Source organism: Aptenodytes patagonicus, chromosome Z, assembly GCF_965638725.1.
Source record: "Aptenodytes patagonicus chromosome Z, bAptPat1.pri.cur, whole genome shotgun sequence".
NCBI classification, from domain to species: domain Eukaryota; kingdom Metazoa; phylum Chordata; class Aves; order Sphenisciformes; family Spheniscidae; genus Aptenodytes; species Aptenodytes patagonicus.
Window position 1 is genome coordinate 33,133,567 of NC_134982.1, and position 26,579 is coordinate 33,160,145.

Here is a 26,579-nt window from a genome sequence, read left to right on the forward strand (position 1 = left end):
ATTTACCACATAAATAACTCATGAAGAGTGGTCAATGTTATCTGAAGTTTTAAAGCAAAAGTTCTGCACAGTATGGGTTAAGAAGTTACCCAGATACACTGCTGTAGACAGCTCTGAGAAGAACTGGATATGCATTTAGTTATTGCATCCCATTCAGCAAAATATTAAGCAATTATGTAGAATCATACTGAAATCCAGTACTTAAAAATCCCATCATTTAAAACAATGCAAGACCATAGTCTGGGTCCATCACATCTTACCTCTTCAAGCAAATTCTACAAATTATTTGACAAATTAAATTTACAAATATTGCTAATTGTGTGTTATTGATCTAATGCAGAATAGTTAGAAGGCATCAGTTGCAAAAATATTTCTGAGTGCTGTGATTTGTTATTCTTCAGATGCCATTTGTTTTCTCGTAAAATGCAGAAACTTTGTATGTAAAGCAAATTTGTGTGATCATGATTGGAAAGAACAATTTTGCATTTGAAGTTTTTGTATTGAGTGGTGAACTGTTATCAATTCTGTTTTGACACTGGTAAATTTCTGATGAGTAAACTGGTATTTTAAAATGTCTTTTTCTTTTAAATTCTTCCTTTCTTCAAGAGAGCTAAAGCATGTGAGAAGGCCATAACAGTTGGGCAGACAGTCATCACGAAACATAGGAATACACGATACTATAGTTGCAGAGTCATAGGAGTGACATCTCAACTTTTCTATGAAGTCATGTTTGATGATGGCTCTTTCAGTCTGGATACTTTTCCTGAAGACATTGTAGTAAGTACTTTCTCAGATACCTGTTCTTTCTGGTTTTTTTGTTTGTTTGTTTTTGTTTGTTTGTTTGTTTTTTGTTTGGTTTTGGTTGTTTTGTTTTTTTAAATTACAGAGTTGGAACCTCTTGAACTACTTCTTTTGACCTTGAGGAGATACCGTCTTAATATTCAGTTCATGTTTGTTACTTTTACTGCTGAGAATGATTATTTTCTAATGGGCTTCCAAACCTTGGTTATTCTAATTAGTCTTTGCCATTTGACCAAATGAGTCAAAAGTAATCTTAGAAAATCTTTCAATTAAATAAGAAATATGTATTTAATAAAGGATATGAGAGAGGGAATTCCATATATCCTTTGTCTCTCAGAGATAACTTGTAAAAATTCCTTGCAGAATAGAAAAATACTGCTGTAATGGCAAGAATAGCTCTCAAGAATCTGTTCTAACAACTTTTTTACACCTTCTGATATTTAGTTTGTGAGATTACATTATTAATGATAAAAATCATCAGGGAGAAGAATGTGTAGTTTATTGCATTTCCAAAAAGCAATTGAGATTTTGATTTCCCTTATGCACTTATATAAACTACGATGTTTCTCAAAACTGTTACGGACCACATTGTGCACTTAGTTAGCACATATGAACAAAATTTGCAGACAAGTGGGGAAAAATTCTGTTTCCCTCCACATTTGCAATGAATACATTGGATGTTAACCTTCATTGTGTTCATCAGGCGTCACTAGACGTCTTTCTCACGACATGACTCTAATCCCTGTTTACCTTCATGCTCCTCTGAGCCTTTTTTGAGCTGAACTGGTATTTTTGGTGTACCTCCTGCTAATAATCTCTAAAAGTTAGAGCCTTCAGTGAACACTGGTATGCAAAAGTGCTTGTCGTGGTTTAACTTCAGTCGGCAACTAAGCACCACGCAGCCGCTCACTCACTCCCCCCCACCTGGTGGGATGGGGGAGAGAATTGGAAGAGCACAAGTTAGAAAAACTCGTGGGTTGAGATAAAAACAGTTTAATAATTGAAATAAAATGATAATAATAATAATATGATAATAATAATAATAATACACAAAGCAAGTGATGCACAGTACAATTGCTCACCACCCGCCGACCGATGCCCAGCCAGTCCCCGAGCAGCGGCCCCCCCGGCCAGCTTTCCCCAGTTTATGTACTGAGCATGACGTCACATGGTATGGAATGTCCCTTTGGCCAGTTTGGCTGTGCCCCCTCCCAGCTTCTTGTGCACCTCCAGCCTTCTCAGTCGGTAGAGCATGGGAAGCTGAAAAGTCCTTGGCTAGTGTAAGCATTACCTAGCAACAACTAAAACATCGGTGCGTTATCAACTTTGTTCTCATCCTAAATCCAAAACACTGTACCAGCTACTAGAAAAGAAATTAACTCTATCCCTGCCGAAACCAGGACAGTTTGTTGCAACAGTTTGTTGCAAGACCACTTTTCACTTAGCCCTGTGTCCTGTTCTGTATGTAGAGGGGGAGACTAGCATATGCAGCGGTGCAAAAGAATACATGCTTTGCAGCTCAAGGGGCACAACCCCTAGGAGTACTCCGTATTTTTCTCCTGTGAAAGTCTTTGAGCTGTTCTGTTTTCTGCAGGCCTAATCACTTCCTAGAAGTAGCATTAGCTGACAGATACATCAGTGGAAATGATACTGTTGTTTTTAGAAGATTCTTAGTTATTGAAAAGTCTGATGCCATTTGAAAATACGGTATTTGAAAGGGTACATTTCAGAGCAGTGTGTGGGGATTGAGCTGTTTATCTCCCACTGGTCTGAATAGAAGACAGTCAGCAAGTCCCTCTTACATGTGTTTGAAAATATATCCTTTAATTCGAAACACTCAAAAGGCTCCATTAATGATCAAAGATGTTCTGATTTAGGTTGATCAAGATATTAAGCAAATGTGGCTGTATTGTTATTAGAAACCCCTCTTTTGTGTACGCCTGCAACAAGGATATGGTAAGGCAGAGATGAGAAACTGCTTACCGCCCTAGTGGGGTAGTCTGATCTGGAGCTAAGAATAAATGTAATCAGGTCTAGGTATGCCTCAGTGCTTCTCAGATAGTGGATGAACATCATATAATTGTTTGATGGAAACACCAAACGAATTTCACATTCCTTAGAGAAATCTTGTTGTGTTTTCATTAGATAATATACCTGCAGCAGTTACTGGAAGGGGAAAAAAAATGTTTTTTCTGCTGCCTGGACTAAAACTTGCTAATCCATGCAATGTGCGTATCAGGTGTTAGTGCCGCTGGGAGGACTTATTCATCAAATCTGGTGTGAAAGCAATGTTGCTGCCTATTGAAGAACTTATTTTTCTAATCTGTTTTCACTTTTCAGCTAGCTCACAAAGATAGCAGGAGCTTTCTGCTTTTCCAGTATGTGCTGAATCTACTACACAATTTCAGCTCAGCTCACAATAGACCACAATTCCAATCTTCAGACACAGTGATTTATTTTTAAGGAGGAAAATAGGGAGCAGGGAAATTTCAGTCTCGAAGCTTCATGAAACTCTGTTTGCGTGTAAGCATTCAATAATTACCAAAGTAGGGTACACATTGTTCTCTTCTCATATGTATTTTTCTTGGTTTGTGTTAGCATGTGCTAAATATATCAGTTTTGGTTTTTTTTTTTTTAAGTGTAGGTGTTAGATATAGGCATAGCTATATAGATTTTTTTATTTCAAGCTATTGCTTGGGTACTATACCTGATTTCTACCTCATCAGAATTTCTTAGAATAGTCACTCCTCAATTACAATGTTTAAACCCATTAGATAGCTTGTTGATGTGCTAACCAGTCAGCTTTCCCTCAACCCATTAGGTGTAAGAGGGTGTGAAGAAGTATATGGGTACAGTTTTTTGCTGGAAGAAACAGCAGGACAATTTCCTCTGTAAGTCATGGAAGGACTGCAGTGAGGGGGATAGCATGTGATATCTTAAAGGAGGTAAGGCGACAGCTTTAGCAGTTAAACAATGCATGCACACATGTGGGGAGTGCATACGCTGCAGTCCTGAGTAACTGCTACCAACAGACAGCATGTACTTCTTGAAGGATTAATGCCCTGTAACTTGTCACACAGCCCCTAGCTCAGCACTGGGAGGAATACTGTGCTGCCCAACAGGCCAGATGTCAGTTTACAGATTATACATCAGGAAATGTCTCAGTTTTTTGGCATGCTCATTTAGGGATCGTGTCCCACAGTTCCTTTCTTCTCCCCCATCCCCCGTTAGTACCTGATGGACATATCTCCACTGGCATATCTTGGCAGTTTGCTAGGAATGAATATTCTGGATATTTAGCTAGGAGTTTTATTTGTTTCTCTATATATTATGGCTGTCAATAATGCCTTAACAGCAAGTATAATTAAAATATATTTACAAACATATGTAACCTGAAATTAGAGCTAAGGATGAAGTTGTTCTCGCAGTACCTTATTAAAATCCCAGCTAAACAGGGAGCTCTTGCAGTATACTTCGTCAGGGGCAGAAAAGTCACACTGAATTATATTGATTGCAAGGAAGAGGGGAAGAAAAAAAATAATGCGGAGTCAAGCATGCTTTGAGTCTGTGGGGAGGTCTGGTTACAGGAGATCTGAGCACACCTCTCCTGAAATGGTAGACATCCTTCCAGGCCACTTGGCCCAGTAAGTGCCCTGGTCCTCCAGTGACCAGTTTACACAGAATTCTTTGCTGTCGTGGTTTCACCTTGTGGTTTTTAAGCAAACTAGGTGAACAAAAATGAGTGTACTTACTCTTGCTGCCATGACATACCCACACTGCATTTTAGTTTACCATTAGGTGTATAAACGTAGGGGTTCTCCATTGAGAAGGTAAAGCTGATCTGTGGGTTTCATGCCCACAACCCAAAATGGACTTTACGTATTAAAATCTATAAATTGAATACCATCCTAAGTGGTATTGTTGCTTATGGAATGCTGCTGTAAATTTTCCTTACAAGCAAGAGCATCTTAAGAGTGGAGGAAGTGAGATGTGTTTGGAAGGACACTTGGGTGCTATATTCAGTAGTTCATGAGTTTGTTTTGCAGAACCACATTATGGTAATTTTCTGAGGTCCTGATAAAATCCAAAAAGCATAGTCTTGAAAAAGTGTATATTAATTCAGGTTAAGACATTCAGACTGCAGCTGTCCAAAGCAGGAACAAGAAATTATTTTTGCATGTGGCAACTTGGTCCATCCCACACCTTGCTTGCTTACTTTTTTGTCTACCACTGCTTTTTGAAGTGGATGCCACCTTACCTGGAAAAAATTCAAGCATGAAAAAAAACTCCACCAAGCAGTGGATTTTTTGACATACCAACAGTGATACCTGGAATCCTTACCAGAATTATGCTGATACTTATGTAAAGAAGGTACTTCTGAAAGAGAGCCTTCAGTGTGAAGAGAATGGAGAAGATTAAGCTCTATCTTTCTGTGTCTATCAATACTTTAAATTCACCACTGGCAGGGGAGGGAGGAACAGGGCTATTGAGAGCTCTGACAGCCAAAGTACTTCACTGAAAATATCACGAAGGCTACAGCTTCTTACAGTGTGCACCTAAATTTCACAAAGTCCAACCTTATTATCCTCTGCTTTCTTTGTAAGGAAATGGAGCACATTTTATTTGCCAGTACTTGAAGAAAAACATGCCAGTATGATAGCAATGTAATTTGACAAGCTATTAAAAAAATTAAAAAAAGACTTTTCTCAGCCAGGGACCTTTTTTGCAATCCTCTACCTCTGTCCCAGCGTACAAATGCACACTTTACAGCCCTACAAAATTATGAAATGAAAGGTTCGACATCTCATGACCCACACTCTAATGTATACACAATGCTGTGTGCATAGGCTTGCCAATTATCCTATCTTTCTTGATGACTTTGGACTTGCTGAGATTCTGGATGATCCTTCCTGGCCTAGATATCTGGAAAGGGTTTGAAGCTGCATAGGCATTTGTAATCTTAGAAGTTGTTCGAGCTGGGGTGAACTAATTGGGGTAAAGTACAGGCAAAAGGGTCAGGTGAAATACAGATTGTCCCAAGGACAGTGTTATTAGACTACTGAGAGGCAGAACAGATTTAGTTCATCCTCCTTTGAGATGTAGAACAAATGGGATTTAGCTGGACAGTTCTTCAAAAATTATTTCCCCCACAGGCTAGCTAAGGGGAACATTAGTTTAAAACCATAATGTGCCATTATGTAGGTGGGACTTTTTGCATGTGCAGGTTAGACAAGTTAGCTCATTTTTGGGGGCCGTGAGTTTTGGTGCTCGGGATGTAGCTTTAAGAACAAAGTCTTACTTCTTTACAAGAACTTTTCCGTAATGACTTTGTCCGTGACTACTGGCTTTCACTGGTGCAATAAATACGTGTCTGCATATGTCTATGTGGACACTCAATCAGCTTCTCGATGTCTGTATGTGTTAATACTTTTGCTACTGCTTTTGAAAAACCATACTGCTTGAACAATGGACATTCGGAAATACTGGGCAGGCACGTAAGTCCTGACAGTCCACTAATGTCCACCTGGATATAAAAAATAGAAAATTTTATTCTAGCCCTAGTAATTTCTGAAGGATGCTGTGTTTTTTTGAAAATCTGTCCTACAAACCAGACGTATGTAACTTTTCCTCCATCAACCTTGTCTGGCATTATAAATGACTAAACTCCTGACTAGTTTCCAGCATTTTTTCCAGTGGTTTCTCTTCTGTATGCCTTTCTCTCTTCATCTCTTCTGACAACTGTTTTCTGCTTGTCTACCTTTTCAAATCAAAACTTTAAATAGTAGTGCTTACCTGCCTCCTTGTATCTGTGAAAGATCCATTAGACTTCTGACAGACAATAATAGCTTATTGTTCAGTTTTATTATACTGACATGTAAATCTGTAAAGAATGGCTAAGGAAATTAGTCGCACTCTTTCTGAGCAATCTACAGATACTTTAGATACACTCCAGTATTACCATCACCTGTGATTTCTGAGAATGTGAAACAGAAAAGCAACCAATGCATTTCTGAAGGTAACAAGAATCATAGAATCATAGAATCATTAAGGCTGGAAAAGACCTCTAAGATCATCGAGTCCAACCGTCGACCCAACACCACCATGCCCACTAAACCATGTCCCTAAGTGCCTCATCTACACGTCTTTTAAATACCTCCAGGGACGGTGACTCAACCACTTCCCTGGGCAGCCTGTTCCAATGTTTCACCACTCTTTCAGTAAAGAATTTTTTCCTCACGTCCAATCTAAACCTCCCCTGGTGCAACTTGAGGCCATTTCCTCTCGTCCTATCGCTAGTTACTTGGGAGAAGAGACCGACACCCACCTTGCTACAACCTCCTTTCAGGCAGAGGATTGTATTTGGTATAAACTTAGTCAAAAAGTCCTCAGAACTAGTTGTGTGATGTGGGAAAAGAGACCCAATGAATTATAATAGGTTTAGCAACCTGTTTTTTTTATTTCTTAACTGAGACAACATTGAGTCTCTGAGCTGAATAATGCGCTAATCATTTTGGGCTGGCACAATTTTTTTTTCAGCATTATAACATTACCTGCTGTGTAGTTGAACTTAGTATTGGCAATTTGTATGGTGTGACCATTGACAGAAAATTCTGAAAAATTCTGGAAAGCAAGTTTGAGAGCTGCATGACATTTCTCTGAGGAAAAATCTGGGGTTTCTTTTCCTGGTTAGATAGATTTGTAAAAATTGTGTAGGATTTTGCATTCTTGTTCTGTGAAATACTCCAAGAAGTTAGATATGTATATATGTCTTGAAGATTTACTTCAAGTTGATGTGAGCTGAGAAATTTATTTTAACACATTTTTGTAACTGTGAGCTTTTGCACTGGATTTGCAAGTGCTGATACACAGAATGTTATGCTTTGCACATGCAAATCATTGTTTGCATCTTCTGAATACTAACACAAATTAATTTCTGTTTTTAAAACTGTGGTCTTATTAAGTTAAAATCAAAGTTTTTCAAAAGCAAAGACTAAATTCTAAGGCTTCAGACTGGAGGCTTCTATTCCATTGTTTAACTCCTGAAGCTGCAAAATGACAAAAGATGCAATAATTTGATTCTAATCTGAAACTTGTTGTACAGTACTATAACCGTATTGATTTAAGTGAGTTACTTTCACTTGACTCCGTTATGGAGAACAGAAGAGATTTTTCTGTGGCTCTTGCTTTTTCTTTGTTTCCTGTTACAGTAGAAAGACAGGCATCTTAATAGGTAAGCATAAAAAATGAGTATAGGGTAATTAAAGCCAAATTAAAGCTTCAAATATAAGTATTATCTTTACATGGTTTCCTTTGTATAATTCCTATGGCTAGTTACTTGGGAGAAGAGACCGACACCCACCTCGCTACAACCTCCTTTCAGGTAGTTGTAGAGAGCGATGAGGTCTCCCCTCAGCCTCCTTTTCTCCAGGCTAAACAACCCCAGTTCCCTCAGCTGCTCCTCAGAAGACTTGTTCTCCAGACCCCTCACCAGCCTCATTGCCCTTCTCTGGACACGCTCCAGCACCTCGATGTCCTTCTTGCAGTGAGGGGCCCAAAACTGAACACAGTATTCGAGGTGGGGCCTCACCAGTGCCGAGTACAGGGGCACGATCACTTCCCTACTCCTGCTGGCCACACGATTTCTGATACAGGCCAGGATGCCATTGGCCTTCTTGGCCGCCTGGGCACACTGCCAGCTCATGTTCAGCCGGCTGTCGACCAGCACCCCCAGGTCCTTTTCCACTGGGCAGCTTTCCAGCCACTCTTCCCCAAGCCTGTAGCGCTGCATGGGGTTGTTGTGGCCGAAGTGCAGGACCCGGCACTTGGCCTTGTTGAACCTCATACAGTTGGCCTGGGCCCATCGATCCAGCCTGTCCAGGTCCCTCTGCAGAGCCTTCCTACCCTCGAGCAGATCAACACTCCCGCCCAACTTGGTGTCATCTGCAAACTTACTGAGGGTGCACTCGATCCCCTCGTCCAGATCATTGATAAAGATCTTGAACAAGACCGGCCCCAAAACTGAGCCCTGGGGAACACCGCTCGTGACCGGCCACCAACTGGATGTAACTCCATTCACCACAACTCTCTGGGCCCGGCCGTCCAGCCAGTTTTTGACCCAGCGCAGAGTCCACCTGTCTAAGCCGTGAGCCGCCAGCTTCTCTAGGAGAATGCTGTGGGAGACAGTGTCAAAGGCCTTGCTGAAGTCCAGGTAGACCACATCCACAGCCTTTCCCTCATCCACTAGGCGGGTCACCTGGTCACAGAAGGAGATCAGGTTGGTCAAGCAGGACCTGCCTCTCATGAACCCGTGCTGGCTGGGTGTCGTGGTTTAATCTCAGTCAGCAACTAAGCACCACGCAGCCGCTTGCTCACTCCCCCCCACCTGGTGGGATGGGGGAGAGAATTGGAAGAGCACAAGTGAGAAAAAACTCGTGGGTTGAGATAAAAAACAGTTTAATAATTGAAATAAAATGATAATAATAATATGATAATAATAATAATACACAAAGCAAGTGATGCACAGTACAATTGCTCACCACCCGCCGACCAATGCCCAGCCAGTCCCCGAGCAGCGGCCCCCCCCGGCCAGCTTTCCCCAGTTTATGTACTGAGCATGACGTCACATGGTATGGAATGTCCCTTTGGCCAGTTTGGCTGTGCCCCCTCCCAGCTTCTTGTGCACCTCCAGCCTTCTCAGTCGGTAGAGCATGGAAAACTAAAAAGTCCTTGGCTAGTGTAAGCATTACCTAGCAACAACTAAAACATCGGTGCATTATCAACTTTGTTCTCATCCTAAATCCAAAACACTGTACCAGCTACTAGAAAGGAAATTAACTCTATCCCTGCCGAAACCAGGACACTGGGCCTGATCCCCTGGTTTTCCTGCACATGCCTTATGAGCGCCCTCAAGATGAACCACTCCATAATCTTCCCCGGCACCGAGGTCAGGCTGACAGGCCTGTAGTTCCCCGGATCCTCCTTCCGGCCCCTCTTGTAGATGGGCGTCACATTGGCAAGCCTCCAGTCATCCGGGACCTCCCCCGTTAACCAGGACTGCTGATAAATGATGGAGAGCGGCTTGGCGAGCTCCTCTGCCAGCTCCCTCAGCACTCTCGGGTGGATCCCATCCGGCCCCATAGACTTGTGAGCATCCAGGTGGCGTAGCAGGTCATTGACTGCTTCCTCTTGGAGTACGGGGGGTTCATCCTGCTCGCCGTCCCCGTCTTCCAGCTCGGGGGGCTGAGTACCCTGAGGATAACTGGTCTGCCTGTTAAAGACTGAGGCAAAGAAGGCATTAAGTACCTCAGCCTTTTCCTCATCCTTGGTGACAATGTTCCCCCCCGCATCCAATAAGGATGGAGATTCTCCTTGGCTCTCTTCTTGTCATTAATATAGTTGTAAAAACTTTTTTTGTTGTCTTTAACGACAGCGGCCAGATTGCGTTCTAGCTGGGCTTTTGCCTTTCTCATTTCCTCTCTGCATGACCTAACGAGATCCCTGTACTCTTCTTGAGTCGCCTGCCCCTTCTTCCACAAGCGGTAAACTCTCCTTTTTTTCCTGAGTCCCAGCAAGAGCTCCCCGTTCAGCCAGGCCGGTCGTCTTCCCCGCCTGTTCTTCTTACGGCACACGGGGACAGCCTGCTCCTGCGCCTTTAAGACTTCCTTCTTGAAGATCGTCCAGCCTTCCTGGACCCCTTTGCCCTTCAGGACTGTCTCCCAAGGGACTCTCTCAACCAGTGTCCTGAACAGGCCAAAGTCTGCCCTCTGGAAGTCCATGGTTGCGGTTTTGCTGGCCCCCCTCCTTACTTCACCAAGAATCAAGAATTCTACCATTTCATGGTCGCTAAGCCCAAGATGGCTTCTGACCACCACATCTCCCACCAGTCCTTCTCTGTTTGTAAACAGCAGGTCGAGCGAGGCACCTCCCCTCGTAGGCTCACTTACCAGCTGTGTCAGGAAGTTGTCTTCCACACACTCCAGGAACCTCCTAGACTGCTTCCTCTCTTTGCCGTGGTGTATTTCCAGCAGACGTCCAGGAAGTTGAAGTCCCCCACGAGAACAAGGGCTAGTGATTGTGAGACTTCTGCCAGCCACTTGTAGAATGCTTCATCTGCCCCTTCATCCTGGTTGGGTGGTCTATAACAGACTCCCAGCAGGATATCTGCCTCGTTGGCCTTCCCCCTCATCCTTACCCATAAACACTCAACCGTATCATCATCACAATAATTGAGCTCTAGACAATCGAAACACTCCCTAACATACAGAGCCACCCCACCGCCTCTCCTTCCTCACCTGTCCCTTCTGAAGAGTTTATAGCCATCCATTGCAGCACTCCAGTCATGAGAGTCACCCCACCATGTTTCTGTAATGGCAACTAAGTCATAGCTATCCCATTGCACAATGGCTTCCAGCTCCTCCTGTTTGCCGCCCACGCTGCATGCATTGGTGTGGATGCACTTGAGCTGGGCTATCAATTTCACCCCCAGCATCGGCATGCTACCCCTAGGCCCATCTCTAGTGAGCCTGGTTTTATCCCCTTCCTCCTTCGAACCTAGTTTAAAGCCCTCTCAATGAGCCCTGCCAATTCATGAGCAATGATCCTTTTCCCCCTGTGAGATAGCTGAACTCCATCTGTCACCAGCAGGCCTGGTGCCATGTAAACCTCCCCATGATCAAAAAAGCCAAAATTCCGCCGATGGCACCAGCCCCTGAGCCACGTGTTGATCAGGTGTGTTTTCCTGTTCCTTTCAGTATCCTTCCCTGCCACTGCAGGGATTGAGGAAAACACTACCTGTGCTCCCGATCCTTCAACCAGTCGCCCCAGTGCCCTGAAGTCCCTTTTGATCGCGTCTGGACTTCTCTCTGGAACCTCATCACTGCCAGCCTGTATAACCAACAGCAGGTAGTAGTCAGAAGGCCGTACCAGACCAGGGAGTTTCCTAGTAATGTCTCTGACCCAGGCCCCAGGGAGGCAGCAGACTTCCCTGTGGGACAGGTCCGGTCGGCACATTGGGCCCTCTGTTCCCCTCAGAAGGGAATCGCCTATGACAATTACCCTCCTTTTTTACTTAGCAGAGGCAGTCATAATGCATGGGGCTGACTGCCTCACCCTAGGCAACCTCCTGGATGGACCTTCGTCTACATCCTCGTTTGCCAGGCCCTCAAGTTCCAGGGACCCATATCTGTTGCGTAAGGGCAACTGGGAAGGTGAGGGAGGCCGGGCGGGGTTTCGCCTGGCACCGAGAGCAGGGACCTGTTTCCATTCCCCCCCTGTCGCTTGCCACCTCCCCTGGTGGCAAGAGGGCAGGGGATCCTCTGCTTCTTGTGGAGCCTCCATCTGCTGCCTTTGCCTCAGGGATGGTAGGGTGCAGCTCCACCAATCTATCTCCCTCTCACACTCCCTGATACTCCTTAACCTTTCCACTTCCTCCTTCAGCTCTGCCACCAGGCTGAGCAGATCATCCACCTGGTCACACTGCACACAGGTGCTGCCTCTGCTGCCCTCCAGTACAGCTGACAGGCTCAGGCACTCCCTGCAGCCGGAGACCTGGACAGCTGTATGCTTGCGTGAGGGCTCCGTCTGGGTCGCCACATTCCTTCTGGCGACGGCTTTCGGCCGAGTGGAAACCACAGTTGGTCCTCTTCTGGGAGGGAGACGACTACTAGTTGAGTTGGCCTCTAGAGCCAGGAGGGGGGCTGCGCCCCGCCCGCTCGCCTTCCCTGCGCGAACTGCCGCGCAAACTGTTGTGCCACGCCCTTCTGCTGCGCCACGCCCTGTTCGCCGCGCTGCCGGTCGCTCGCGCTCCCTGGGGGCTGCTCTTGTGTGTGAGGGGGTTTGGCCGCCGTCCCGTCCCTCCGGTCCCCACCCACGCTGAGTCAGAGCTGCCGCTCGTCAGGAGCTCCCTCCTCCGGCTCAGGGAATGGGGGGGCTGGGGCACCCTCTCACCCCCTGCGCTTTTGCCTTCGTGGGTCTTGCTGCGGTTTTGCCGCTTCAGGAAGGGTCCCCCGGCGCGATCCTCCGCTCCGGAGCCCTTCGCCTCGGTGGCTTCGCTGAAATGGCGACATCCTAAGCCACATTCTGCAACGTGGGTTTGAATTGTGGCCTTCTGGGCAATTCTGCATCTGTCAATTTGTGTTATTAATACTTTGCTGAAAGGCAATGTAACGGTTGAAATAGTAACTTTCTAAGCTGAATGGAAAATAAGAAATTTTTAGATGTATCCAGGAATGCATGATCCAATCTGTCTTCCAGTTTCCTTTTGGTGAAAGCATATATTCACTTTGTAAGAGAAGATTCAGTAACGTTTTAAGGACAATATGTTATACATAAATTCAAAGTATTTTTATACTATGCATTCTGTGATCCAAGGCTAAATTTGTTGAATTACAGTAACTATTCTGTTAATCTGGTGATTTCACTGAATTTATACCAATTCAAAACCAGAATTGCACTCCTGGGAATCAAGCCTGCTCTTTCAAATGCTAATGCACTGTGTAAATTGCTGTTCCTGTTTAGATAAAATTCTGACTATGGCAAATTAGCTACCACTCTCCTTTTCATTCAAATTGTCTTGGAACGTATGAAACCTAATTTTGTGTTTCTAAAAATTTGCATTAACTACCGTATACTATCAGCTCCCAAAAGAGAAAGACAGTTTGACAGTGTGTTGAGATCAGCAGTTGTTTCAGAAAGTTTCCACAATTTGTTTCGCCACTTCCACTTTAATGCTGTTGGTAGATATATTCACTGTTTGCAGCTGCGGTATGTTATTTGTCGGTATGACAAGCTTTTCTAAATCAGAGGTTTTAGTTGTAATCACATTAGTCGTGCTCCTTATGAAACAATCACTGGTGAGCATGACTGTGGAAGCTTAATCACTAGCACTCACATTGAAAGTTTATCTTAGCTGAAGTAACATAGGCAGAGGAGACAACTTGCATTAAGTACATTTGCAGAATGGCCTTGGGGACATTGAAGCTCCATCCCCAGGACTGTTCAGAGGTACCTTTCCTGCTCTGCCGCAGGAGCCGCCTTCTCTCCTGGATGTGTACAGCAAGAGCTAACTCTTCCTGACAGCGTGGTCATGCCGTGCTTAGTTCTGCACTCCTTCCCTTTTGAACCATCTTCAGCTGGTTTCTGTCAGTACAGAGAGCACTATCTCATGGTAGGTACCCTAGTAGCAATGAAGTAGGATAGTAAATTTAACTCAGGTCCTAATTTAAGGGGGAAATTTAGAAACAACTGCTGCCGTTCAACTAGAGTCAGCGAGAGGACCATTTCTGTGCAAAAGCCCAATAATGAGGCCTGGATTTTTCCTACTTTTTCATGTTGTGAATCTGGGGACTAGAAACCCGCTTGAAGTCTTATCAGTGAAAATCAGATGTAGTTAGTGTGTTTTGTCTGTTGTGAGAAGTAACTGTTAATTTTGTGATTAATACCAGAATGCTCGTTTGCTATAAATTGAAATGAATTGCTATGAATGGAATTTGCTGTGAAATGAATTTCAGTTTCTCCAAAATAAGAGTATAGAGGTATTGGTTATCCAATTTTGGAGACCATGCATGAATTTTAAGTTATTTTTCAGAAATCATGGAACTTCTAGGATAAAAGCCCAAATGAGTAGATATTATGTCTTGCTCCATGCAAATTGTGGTTAGATAGACTAATACTAAGAATGGCTCAGACCTTATGGATTTAAGCAATGCAGAGGATGACAGAAAATGGACAGTTTCTATTTCACAGTTTGATTTTAACGATATGTATAAGTTCATGAACAAACACAAGATGAGTGATAGCAAAAAAATATGTAGACACGCAGAATAGGAAGGCCAGGTTTACTGCAAGTACAGAGTCTGATTTAGCTCTAGTTCGTCGTTTCAGTATCTGTTTCTCTTTGATCTTTGAAACCTCAGGGCTAGATTATCAGCTTTCAGACTGCCAGGAGGAGGATTACAATATTGTGCCATGGCCCCTGTGCATCAGGGATGGAACAATATGGAAAGGATCTGTATCACCAGGCACGTTGCAGGGCTGAAGCCAGGCTGCTGCTTACCTCTGCCTTTTGCCATTCCTTCTTGCCAAGTTGCATGACAACAGCATAGTGGAATTCACAAGAACCCTCCGATACAGAAAGCTGCAGCAGCGCAATGAAATGGATTCTTACACAGTCTTCCTGCAAGACTTCTGTTGATTGATTGGAATATGTCTTCCTAGAGGGTTTTGATGTCATATGATACAGAAATAATGAGTAACTTCAAAGGATGAAAAATACATTCACCTAAACTAATTGATACAAATACTAGTTTTGAGCTAACATTTAAACTGTCTTTAGTATGTCATAGCATTCCAGGAAGAATAACGCCAGTCAGGTTCTGTATTTATTTATACTATTCCTTTACCATTAAGGAAAATAATTTATACAATTTCTATGTATTTCATTCTGTCACTGCGTTACAGAGCCATACAGCAAAAATAGGATTAGAAGTATATGCTAGCTCACAAAACCTGTTGCAAGAGTCATGCTTAACCACTTTAGCCCTTTATTGTTTATGTCAATTATACCATCAATGGTGTTTGACAAGAATTTGAATAAACAATGAGGCATTTTGTGCTTTGTTTTGGAAACAAAGCAAATCAGCAAGTAAAACCCAGGAGTGTCAAGGACATGCAGAAATTTTTGCTAAGTGACATTGAGGAAAATGCTGTAATTTGAATACAATTTAAACAAACAAAAATATTCTATTTTTAATACAGTCTAAACCATAGTGATTTGAAAAATAGCAGAGCTCACCGCTGTGTCTGCCCATTAAACAGATAAACAATTCTATTAGTGTTGAGGAAAATAAAATGGAAGTTTCTGAGGTTGTTCATGGGATAGGGGCTGCTCAGTTAGACACTTTCGTGACGAAAGAGGTGCCAGCCTGATTATGTTTGCTATCTTGGTTAATGCTTGATGACAGTTTGGTGCTCCATGTTGTGGATTTTGTAGAGACACCCTCATGGGAAATGGGTAGAAGAATGTTATGGGTATGGTGGATTTGAAAATTATTTAACAAGTTTCAGAAGAATGAAGTGGTTCAGAAAAGGAAAAGGCTACTCTGCATGTTTATAAATTACTTTAAATGATGCCAGTTTATGAATGTAAACCTCAGGTTTGTAAAACAGTACAGCTATAAAGGAAAAATTTATGCTTATTCAGATGGGTTAGTGGTGAATAAGAGTAAACTTCAAGAGTGAACCACTTGCAGACAATATTCTCCCTTAATACTGTATACCATAGATTGACTTTTCTTCAATATCTTTCCAAGTTTTTTTTATTTTTTTATACATGGAAAAAGAAATCTCAATCTTCATTGTTTTGTTATATATATCTATTGTTTTGTTATATATATCTATGAATGTTTTAGGGCTTTGTTCAGGGAAAACTGGTCTCCAATAATATTCATCAGCTTTAGAGGAGGGTCTTCAGACTGTTACTTACGCATTGCAAATGTCTTTCACCTCGCAAGGTTTGATTCTCCTCTTCCCTGTTAAGCCCACTGTAGGAGCACAGCTGTGAGAACTGAGTTTTCTCACAGAAAATATTCTGATCTGTTCAAGATGGAGATTGATTTTCTTTGTCCAATAAGAGAAGTTGCACAGAATGCTCATGCAAAAGTATGAGTGGGAGGCAAAAGCAGCTTTTAAAACAAGACATACTAGTCTATGTTATCAATCATGGGATTGAATCGGGGACCTTCATCATCACAACTCTTCTATCCTCTCTTGAGTCAGGGTAGGATGACATCATCAAAACAATTAACAAGAGCCAGGTAATCTGATGAAGTTGCCCCCTGATTTGAATAGACAAGTATTGGCACTTTTCTATTCGAATATGATTGTTTTCTAGCAACAGTTTTAAATATTTGATTGCTGTTGGCTTTATACCTCCTCTAAAAGATGCCATATGGGCCACATTTTCCTCTTTTCAAACAAATTCTTGAGATACAATGACCAATGTTATTGCTGTGATATTAAATCCAATATTAACCTTTATGACCATTACTTTACATTAAAGGAGTTAATTGATCCCTTCTTCACCAATCACATTCCACATTCACCAAAGACTGAACCAGATTTGGAAGGATGTGATTCCATTTAAGCTCCTGAAAGATCAAACTTTGAGCTATAAGCCGACTGTTGAAAGGCAGAACATTGTACAAGCTAATGAAAAACTTTTCCTGCTGCTAGATTCAGGAGGAGTGAAGTGGTGGGGGTTTTGTGTATTCAGAATATTCAGAAATGTTTTTGAGAGCTTTTTGCTTTTCATGTATTGAGCCTGAGTAGAATGTTTTTTTAAAGTGTTATTAATTAGTGTATTGCTGTCTCTAGGTCTTTTTTTGTTCAGCTGCTGCTTTCCTCACTGGGAAAAAATCCCTCAGACTGAAATTTTTTTGTTTTTCATTAAATACTCACATATTCTACTTTGGCCATGCCAGTATTTTCCTTTCTAAGATTTCCTCTCTATCTAGCTTTCTGTCAGACCAGAGAATCTGTAAATTAACATTGGCTGATATTTGTAGTCACAGAATAATTTCATCCTTTCCTACTACATTCTTGACATGAAAGACTACAGTATCCTTTCTGCTATCAATTTAACTTGCAGGCTTCTTTTAGCCAGTGCCTGAAGACATGAGCCAATCTAGCCCTGTTGACTTTGAGGATTGCACCACAGAGTTTTCTGTTTCCTCTGAATTCACTAAAGGTATTTGTTTTCAGTGTGGCTTCTTTGGATCAAACCTAGAAGAAGTCAAAGGCTCTTATTTTCTTATCATTTTGAAAATAATTGTTGAATTTGAAATAGCTGAATTAATAACATAATTGCCATGCAAAACATTGTCAAAATAAAATTGTAGGTATCCAAGGAACATCGGTTTCTGACAGTTTTGAAGAATAGTCTCAATAGTTCATAAGCTCATCTTAGACCAGAATATCTATACTTTTTAGTCTTGATTTGGAAAGCATTTGAACATTTTTTTTTAAACTTTTTAAAGATCAAGATATTTTCTTCATGTGTCAGTGGCTGTATTCAAATTATGGGAATCTTGCAACTTTTCACAGTTCCTGGATTCAAGTGCATGCTTCGGGTGCAGACTTCCTCCCTTTTTTTTCTTAGTGTGGCTCCACATTTGTTCCTAGTCTGTGTCAACCATCACCACCCTGCCACTGCAACTGGATTTGCTACATGCAAATGCTCTGTCCAGCCTTAAAGAACCAAAGTATTATTCAACCTCTGTGGTAAAAACAAAGGAATATCAGAAGAGAAAAATAGCAAAAATGTCTGTAATGCTGTACACAAGAATTCCTTAGTGACAGTATAGGAGACAAACCCAATATTTCAACATATTTTTCCAAGATCTATTGCAAATGGATTGCTTGCTATTTTAGTTCAATGCATATGATGAACCCCAAAATGAATGTTTCTAAAACCAGAAAATATCACCTGTAATAAACAAGAAAAGTTTTAGAATTATTATTATTTACAGGTTTTTGCTCATAAAGAAACTTTTTGAATGTCTGTAAACCTAGCACTGGTGAGCCCATATCTGGAGTGCTGTGTCCAGTTATGGGCTCACCTGTACAAGAAGGACGTGGACATAGAGGAGCAAATACAGTGAAAGGATATGAAGGTGATGAAGGGACTGGAGCATCTGTCATGTGAGGGGAGGCTGACAGAGCTGGGACTGTTCAGCCTAGAGAATAGTAGACTTGGGGGATCTTATCCAAGTGTATATATACCTGATGGGGGAAGTAAAGAAGATGAAGCCACACACTTCTCAGTGGTGCAGAGTGACAGGATGAAAGAAAATGGGTACCAAATGAAATACAGGAAATTCCTTAATGTGGAATTTTTCTTCAGTTAAGAAAATACTTCTTCACTGTGAGGGTTGTCGAATGCTGGACTAGTTGCCCAGGGAGGTGGTGAAGTGTTCATCCTTGGACATACTCAAACCCAACTGGACAAGTCCCTGAGCAACCTTCTGTAGCTGACCACGCTTGGAGCTGGGGCTCTGAGCTGTGAAACAGCTGGAATGTGAAACTGGACACTTAAGTGAATAGGCTTTTCAGTACAGATAGGCACAATTTTGTCCATTTGTGTGAAGAAGAAAATATGCTATGTAATTGTATGGGAAATGTACATGGTTTGCAAGCTGAATGTAGATTGAGCCCACACTGTATGTTATTTACAGCTAGTGTATGGGAATGTTGAAGGATTGCCATATCTTGATGTCTGACTTTTCATTATATGACTGAGAAAGATGAGGTTGTATTTTTGCAATTTTGTCAGCCTAAGAAATGGGACTAATCATTCCTCAGAAGAAAATGGTGAGAATTATTTTTGCAGTAAAATGAGAATCTCTAAAATGGTTATGTAATATGAAAATAAAAGGGAGGAACTTTGGTAGAAATCAGGAAAAACTATTTAGTACAGGTTTCCCAAACATTGTTCCATAGACTAAGACATTGTGATGATACATGAAGAATGGGATTGTTATTTGTCTAGTTATTTGCATGAGAACTCTAATTTTCCATATGAGCAATTCCGTTCGCTATCCTAGAGAAGCTGTGAGATTTTTTTCTTGTGCAAGGTGCAAAGGGAGCAATTCATGCTGGGCTTTTGTTCTTGGAAAATTAATGTTTGGCTTGACATTGTTGATAGATTGTTTGTTTTCAGGAAATTTGCTATCTTCCATGATGCATTTTAAATGTTTGGTTCAAGACACTTTGCCAACACTCCTTTTTGCACTTTAGCAATAAATAGATAGAGGAAGAAGTATGATAATGACAATAACCATCTTGACAGTCATCACTGAGGAGAGAGCATTAAAAATATAGTCTCATTTAATTTATAGTCAGAGCTATGATAGTATTTAGCAATCCCTGTCCCCTGAGAAGTTACAATTACTCCACTGTTGGAAAGTAGGCAGCAGCCATCCTTTCCCATTTCCCCTTTTCCCCTGCCTCTCCTGGAAATACTGGGAAGTGTAATACAGTAATGTCACCTACTGCCCCAAATACAGGCGAAGTTGAAAGGATATATCTTTCTGTGTCTGTCACAGCAACCTTTGCCAGGCAAACACGCAGGGCATATTTTAGAGCTGTCCCCTTGGCACAGCACCTGAGGCATGTCAGAGACAGTATTGTCATGCAGGAAAGTGTGCTTCCGTGAAAATCCAGCTTTTCACTTCTTTTCTCATATGTTGAATCAAATTCATGGATTACGATACATGTGATTAAAAACAGTTTATAAAGCCTGGATTTGGCTAGCATGATATTAATATATATTATATTAATATTATATATATTAATATATAACAAGATAATGTCCCAGTAAGGATCACTTTGGTGCATTTTTGCTCCCACATCTTGAGTTCTTTGTCATGACGATTGTTGGCCTCTGTTGGAAGTGAACTGTTGAACTCAAAAATACAATATTTTTCTAAATTATTCTATGTAAATCTGAGACTTTGGAAAAGGTAATAGTATTGCAGCAACCTGAGATAACACCAGGTTCTGTGGGACCTTGTCACTGAGTCCTTGTACCTGCGTCTCTGGCTTTATCTTTTCTCTTTCCAGTCTAGACCTCTTAGCAGTAAGCTCAGGTAACATGGTCACCGGGTAGGTCCTCTCACACCTAAGAGAATACCACTAAATTAGTGCTAGTTTACATGACAAGTCTTGTGATGTAATTGGTACAAAGTATAGATGCCTTTGTTGGGGTGAGTATTTGGCAGAGAAAGCTTCCAAAGAATTGGTGAGCGCAGACCTGACACGATCCTTCTTTGGTCCTTAGTGTTGTCATGGGTGTGTGGTCAGTGTGCTCTGCAAATGAGTCATTTAGGTCATACTGAGCCATATGGGGCAAAAGGAACATAACAAGGATATGTTGCAACTAGCATAAACTGTGCTGCTCTGACATGCTCAACAAGTCAGGCACAAAATTTGGCCAAAACACAGGAAAAAAACTGCTTCATAGCTTCTGAAAAAAAATCCCACCTAATTCTTCTTTGTAAGCATTTGGATTCTTTCAGTGGTTCTCCATCAGCTAAGCAAAGAACTCATTGGCATTCTCACCATTTATAGTTTGATCCATCAGGGTATGTTTCAGTCCGCAAAGTTAGCATCTAGCAAAAATGTGCTGTGGTTAACAAAACATGAGTTACTTGAATATGTAAAAGAGAAAGTGTTGCACATATGCAATTGCACTTTAGTGATCTTTATTTTCAATGTGTGATGGAAATTAATTTTGGGGGAAATGTATCACAGTTGCTGATAGCTATCTGATTTATGCATATGTTGCCTTGCCAATGCAGCATCAAGCTGTAAAGAGAGAATTTCTTTGGTCAGTATTTCATTTTCATAAAGGCTAACAGTATCTTGTTAGCCCATTAGCAGGATTATAAAACTTGAAACACACATGGTAATAAATCTCCTCCAATTACCAAGTTGTAAAAAGCAGTTTACTGGTAATTTCAGTGTAGTGTCTCACTCACTGATTTGAGAATCCATCCTCCTTTGTAAATAGAGCAGAGATTGCCTAAGGCTGGGCCCACCTGCAGAGGGAGAGGTTGTCCAAGTGAAATGGCCTGATGGAAAACTGTATGGTGCGAAGTATCTGGGAACAAACACAGCTCACATGTATCAGGTGAGTGTCTGTATTTGTTACCATGTGCTTGTTTTTCAGATGTCTTTATTGCAAATTGCTCATTTGGCTCTAGCATTGGAGCGGCCAGCCGCACCTTCAAAGCTGCAGAAGGCTGGAGTGTGGACTCTTATAGTAACTGCTAATGCATTTAAACTAATAAATAAAGCTGTGTAAACCATTAACAAGTGCTGTGCACTTTTGGAGTTTGAGGTTTCACCTCTTCATATAAAATCAAGAAAATGGCTTATTTAATAAGAACTTGGGTGAACAGGTGGAACATTAAGATTGAAAGATAACATTTGTTATTTTCTCCAGGTTATTTACTTTTATTTTATGTCAGGTAATTATACAATTAATGATATAAAATTAAGTATTCGTGTGTGACTACAATGAACCTTAGGCATTTCATAAAAGGATGGAAGGGAGGACAGTAAAAAGAAGAGCATAAATAGCCCCACTTTCATTTGTCTGAGGCACTTTTGAATTAATTAACACATAACCTAAGGAGCATTTTATCCTCAGCAAAGGCAAAAGGGAACTGAACACTGAAGGCGAGGCTAAAAAGCTGACTTCTGATTTCAGAGACACAATAATTGGTTTTTTATGTGCTTGCCTTTGAGAAAAATCAGTCAGCAGCTTTGAGTACCCAAGTGAATGGTAGAAACTGCAATAAAACAATCACAATAATAATAGCACTTCTGAAAGAATGAGAATATAGGTACATTTCATTTGTGTATATATATATATAATCGTTTTCACTTATGTAACTCTTTTCATCCGAGGCCCTCACATTACTGTACAAAAATGGCAAATTTACTATTATATCAGTAGATAAATTAAGGCACAGGGAGGCTAAATGACTTGCTGCATTGACCTTCTCACTTTGCCAATGACTTGTAATCGAACTCAAGTCCTTAAATGCCTGATCCCTTGAGCTAGTCTCTAAATCTTACCTCTTCCCGTATATTTAGCAGCTGTATTATGTTGTGAAGGTGAAAAGTTCTTTATAAAATATAAAGATTATTGTTCTATAGTAACATTAATCTTCAAGTCATTTAATCTTCAGAACAGCTGGTCTTTTGAGGAATACTTTGAGGTGGATTAGATCAAAGTTGTTATGTTTCGTATTTGAAGGAATCTTGACATAGTCAAAACAAACTTCTTTGTCTTATTTTAGACCTCTTGGACAAATTAGTTTAAGGAAAATGGATTAGCATGCAGAAGTTCAGTAAGGTTTGGATTTCCTCAGTATAACAATCGTGGGAGATTACTGTAAACTACCTTGTAACAACCCCTATCATGGTGGGAAATAGCAAAGATTAAAGATTAGAGGGAGTCCAGATTGCACTACATAGGACTTTGCAGACAAACAAGTATTTCAATCTGTAGGATGGGAGAGGAGGTTGCCACAACATGGCCACAGGTTACAGAAAGTCTATGACATGGAGGGTGCAAGGCTAGCTTCAAGACACATTAGTAGTTCTTCCTCTGGTCTTTCTACACAGCCTGTCTGAAAGCTCCCAGGACCCTTGCATACACGTACTCCATTCTTCTTCTGGGTTGTGAGATCTCTGTTGCACCTTTGAGATTCTCTTTCCAAGTCTTTTGTGTAATGTCTTAGATGGTATGACAGAAGGGGAGACTGAAAAGGACTCTCTGAAATGAGTATTATGATCTTATAAGGCAAATCAGTTCTACTTGGATAAATCTGAATTTTCCTCATGTTCATGAGACATTTGTACCGAATTTGGCAGTACTTGTGCATGCAGGAGCTATGACACAATGCACCAGAATTTGTGTCATTCACTTCGACATTTGCCACCCTGTATCCTACACAATCCCTAAGCAGAGCTATACATGCCAAATGAAGCAGGTGTTCAAGTGACATTATTAATGCAATCTACATTTGATTTCTTGATAATTTTTGATATTGACATTCACTATTTATTTTTGAGTTTCATTTGAGATTATTAAATTATCCATTCACTCTACTAATTGCTTTCTAACAGTTTCAGCTGACCCTTTAATTTATGATGTCCTGATAAAAGAAAATCTCATGGAGAGAATAACATACTACACAGACACAGTACAGCAACAGAAGTCCAAATAAAAAAACTTACTGGATAAAACTGCTGATTTGAAATGTAGTATCTGCAGTCTGAATTAAATTGGAGCTATTAGATATGGTGGGTTTATATTTTGCATGAATCATGATACTATTAAAAGTCTTAGAGGAGCTCTTGTTGTGTTTGCCTTTAATGGTAGGCAAATTTATTTCCAGTGTGGAATGCTGAATTATAGCTGAAGAACTTTCAGTTACTCTTCATTGTAAATGTTCAACATATTTCATACTGTAAGCATGCCAGATTCTGTGGCGTGAAGCAGTTGTCTCCTGCTGTACACTACCAGTAAAAACAAAAACACTACCCATTCAGGAGGTGATTTTCTGATCGCATGGAACTGGCAGAGTTCATTTCCTGCCCAGTTCTTTCACCAGTGATGCAAAAAACATTATTACCAACTGTATTGTGCAAAAACATATTACCAAATGTATTGTGCAGTAAGGAGCAGGTATAGCAGGAAGGCTGCTCCTGCATCCTGGTGACAAATACCTAAATTGCCATCATTTTATTAAACAAGCTTAAGCCAAATTGACCTTTAAGTTCCTCTAACATACTACTAACAGACTAGGCTTATGGGGTTAGTAACAGGAACAGAGAGGAGCAAGGATGACTTTTGTGACTTTGTTATCCATCTGTACTCTGTGGATTTTAAAATGCATTCCAGATTTGTGCATCCTTATTAACTGCTGTAAAAAAAATTGCTTTTAAAGAAGTTCATAGTTCATAGATCTATACCCTGGCTTTTGAGAATGGATGTACTATAACAGATTTTTCAGCTGTTCACAATTAATCTGACATACTCAGTCGTGGCAAGGTTTTAATTTGAACCTACAAAACCCAGTCCATTTACAAGTTCAAATACATGATTTTTCAGTTTTATCTATAATAATACTTTTGATAAGTTAAAGTTTTCCGATGTTTGTATTTGGGCTTATTCTTCCAGCCTGTCTGTTGTTGTCATTCACATGGTCTCATTAAGTCACCTAAGAATGTGGAATGGGACTTCTTTTAATTTTATACCAAACTTTAAAGTACCGTTTCTGTGGGAACTAAAACTGCAGTCATAGATAATAGCTGAAAGTCACAATTGTTAGATGAAGTATTAAAAAAAAAAAAAAAAGAGCAGCTACTGAAAAAGCTTAAATGCTTCAAAGCCTCAGCATTTTAACATTCCTCACACCTAGTTACATTTCTTTTCTCATTTTCTGCTAACGGGGTTCATGTTGGATTAAATCTAAACCTAAGCATGATAAAGCTTTTCATCTTCTGAACAGAGCATTTTAAAGAAATTCCATCAGATTCAATAAAATTCTGTTAACTGGTATTTCCTTAGTTGTCACTCATACGTTCTTTCTTTTGACATGGTCTTCCTCAACCTTGAAGCACAGGATGTTAAAATTAATTTTTTATTTATTAGAAGCAAGTAAAAAAATTATAGGCAAATAAAAATGACATGAAGGCATTTTAATATGTCACTCCTACAAAATAATGTTGTCTGTGTGTTACTGCTCAGCATTCCTAATGTGATAGATTTTACTTTATATGTGTCAGTGTTGATTTTGAAGTCTCTTTGCTTAGATATTATTTTCAACTTATTAATGTGTTGCACTTCCTAAGAAATAACATTTTTTATGTTTTATCCTAATTTTAGCTTCCCAAAATAGATAGCAAAATATTTGTATATAAATCTTATGTGTTTCCACATATGTCTGGAGACATTCCCAGAAACTTCCTTCAAGAGTTAAATTATGATTTTATTTTTAAATATTCATTTTTTCAATTAGGTTGAGTTTGAAGATGGTTCTCAAATAGTAATGAAGAGAGAAGAGATCTATACACTAGATGAAGAGCTTCCTAAGAGAGTAAAAGCACGTTTTGTGAGTATTTGCTGATGATAACTTTATAGTATATATATGCTCAAAATGCCAATAACACTATCCTTGGCTTTATTCTGGATTTTCAGTTTAAGTTGGACAAATGTTTTGTGAAGCCTATTATGTACTATATGTACTGTAGTAATAGTACATACTGTACTATTATGACTGGCTAAATCAGCACAACAATTAGCACAAGTGTCCATTTGCTAGTGAGAATGGTTAGTTGTTCTTACAGTACAGGCAAATACTGTTGTCAAACATAATTATTTTCTCCTAAAAGGGACATCTTGGTCGATCGTCTGTCAGATCATGAATTATCAAGTTAGTAAATATTTAAATTGACAGACATTCTGTTCTTTCAGTATGCTTATAACGTGTATACTTTTTAAAAACTTTCCAAGTTCTCAGAATTTTGTGATTTTAACAGCATTGAATTTAATAAAAATGCAATTAACTTGTTCGAAGAAACAAAGTGCCTGATCAGAACTCATTAATGTCACTGGCAGGACTCATCAGCATGTCACTAGTCTTTGGTTTAAAACCAAATCTTTGCTATATTTTTTAAGTTTCCTGCAGTTTCAAACAACATCCACCAGCTAGTTGTTTATATGTATGCCATGTGGAAAAGTGTTGAGCTTCATAAAGAGCATAACACTTAAAGGTTGAAAAGGAAAAGTTCTGCCATACAGTTGTTGGAGGAGACAAGATGACTGCTGTTATCTGTCTTTATCATTAATGCTAAATACTGTGCAATTCAAGCCATTACCAAGTCTACTCAGAAGAGCACCATGTTCTTCTCACGTCCATGTTCTATTTTAGAGCTGTTTGTTCAAAACTGCATTGCAGGTTAAACTTTAGCTTTCTTAACATGTAAAACCAAAGCATAAAGATGCAAAAATCTTTTCATAATTGAGAACAAACAATAATTCACTGTTGTGAATAAAAAATTCCCTCTTACTTGAAGAATCCTTTTAGTGAAGCTTTGAAAGGGACAGCAGTGTACAGTATATTTTTCATTGCTGCAGGGAGGTGGGCTCATACACAATACATGTTCACACATCCATTATGTGACATTAATTAGTTGATTCTTGA

The 26,579-nt window shown here is 40.4% G+C and overlaps 1 protein-coding gene across 6 annotated transcripts in view; it reads left to right on the forward strand.

Annotated features, from left to right (window-relative positions):
* Nucleotides 1-26,579, forward strand: part of KDM4C (lysine demethylase 4C) — a 295,962-nt gene that overhangs the window by 263,864 nt on the left and 5,519 nt on the right. For 5 of the 6 annotated variants that reach the window (XM_076363457.1, XM_076363452.1, XM_076363455.1 and 2 more), the window contains 3 exons: nt 607-777; nt 21,368-21,487; nt 25,395-25,487. In XM_076363457.1, coding sequence (XP_076219572.1) covers nt 607-777; nt 21,368-21,487; nt 25,395-25,487 — 384 coding nt within the window. The remainder of the gene's footprint in view (nt 1-606; nt 778-21,367; nt 21,488-25,394; nt 25,488-26,579) is intronic. The other variant, XM_076363456.1, reaches the window with a different exon arrangement.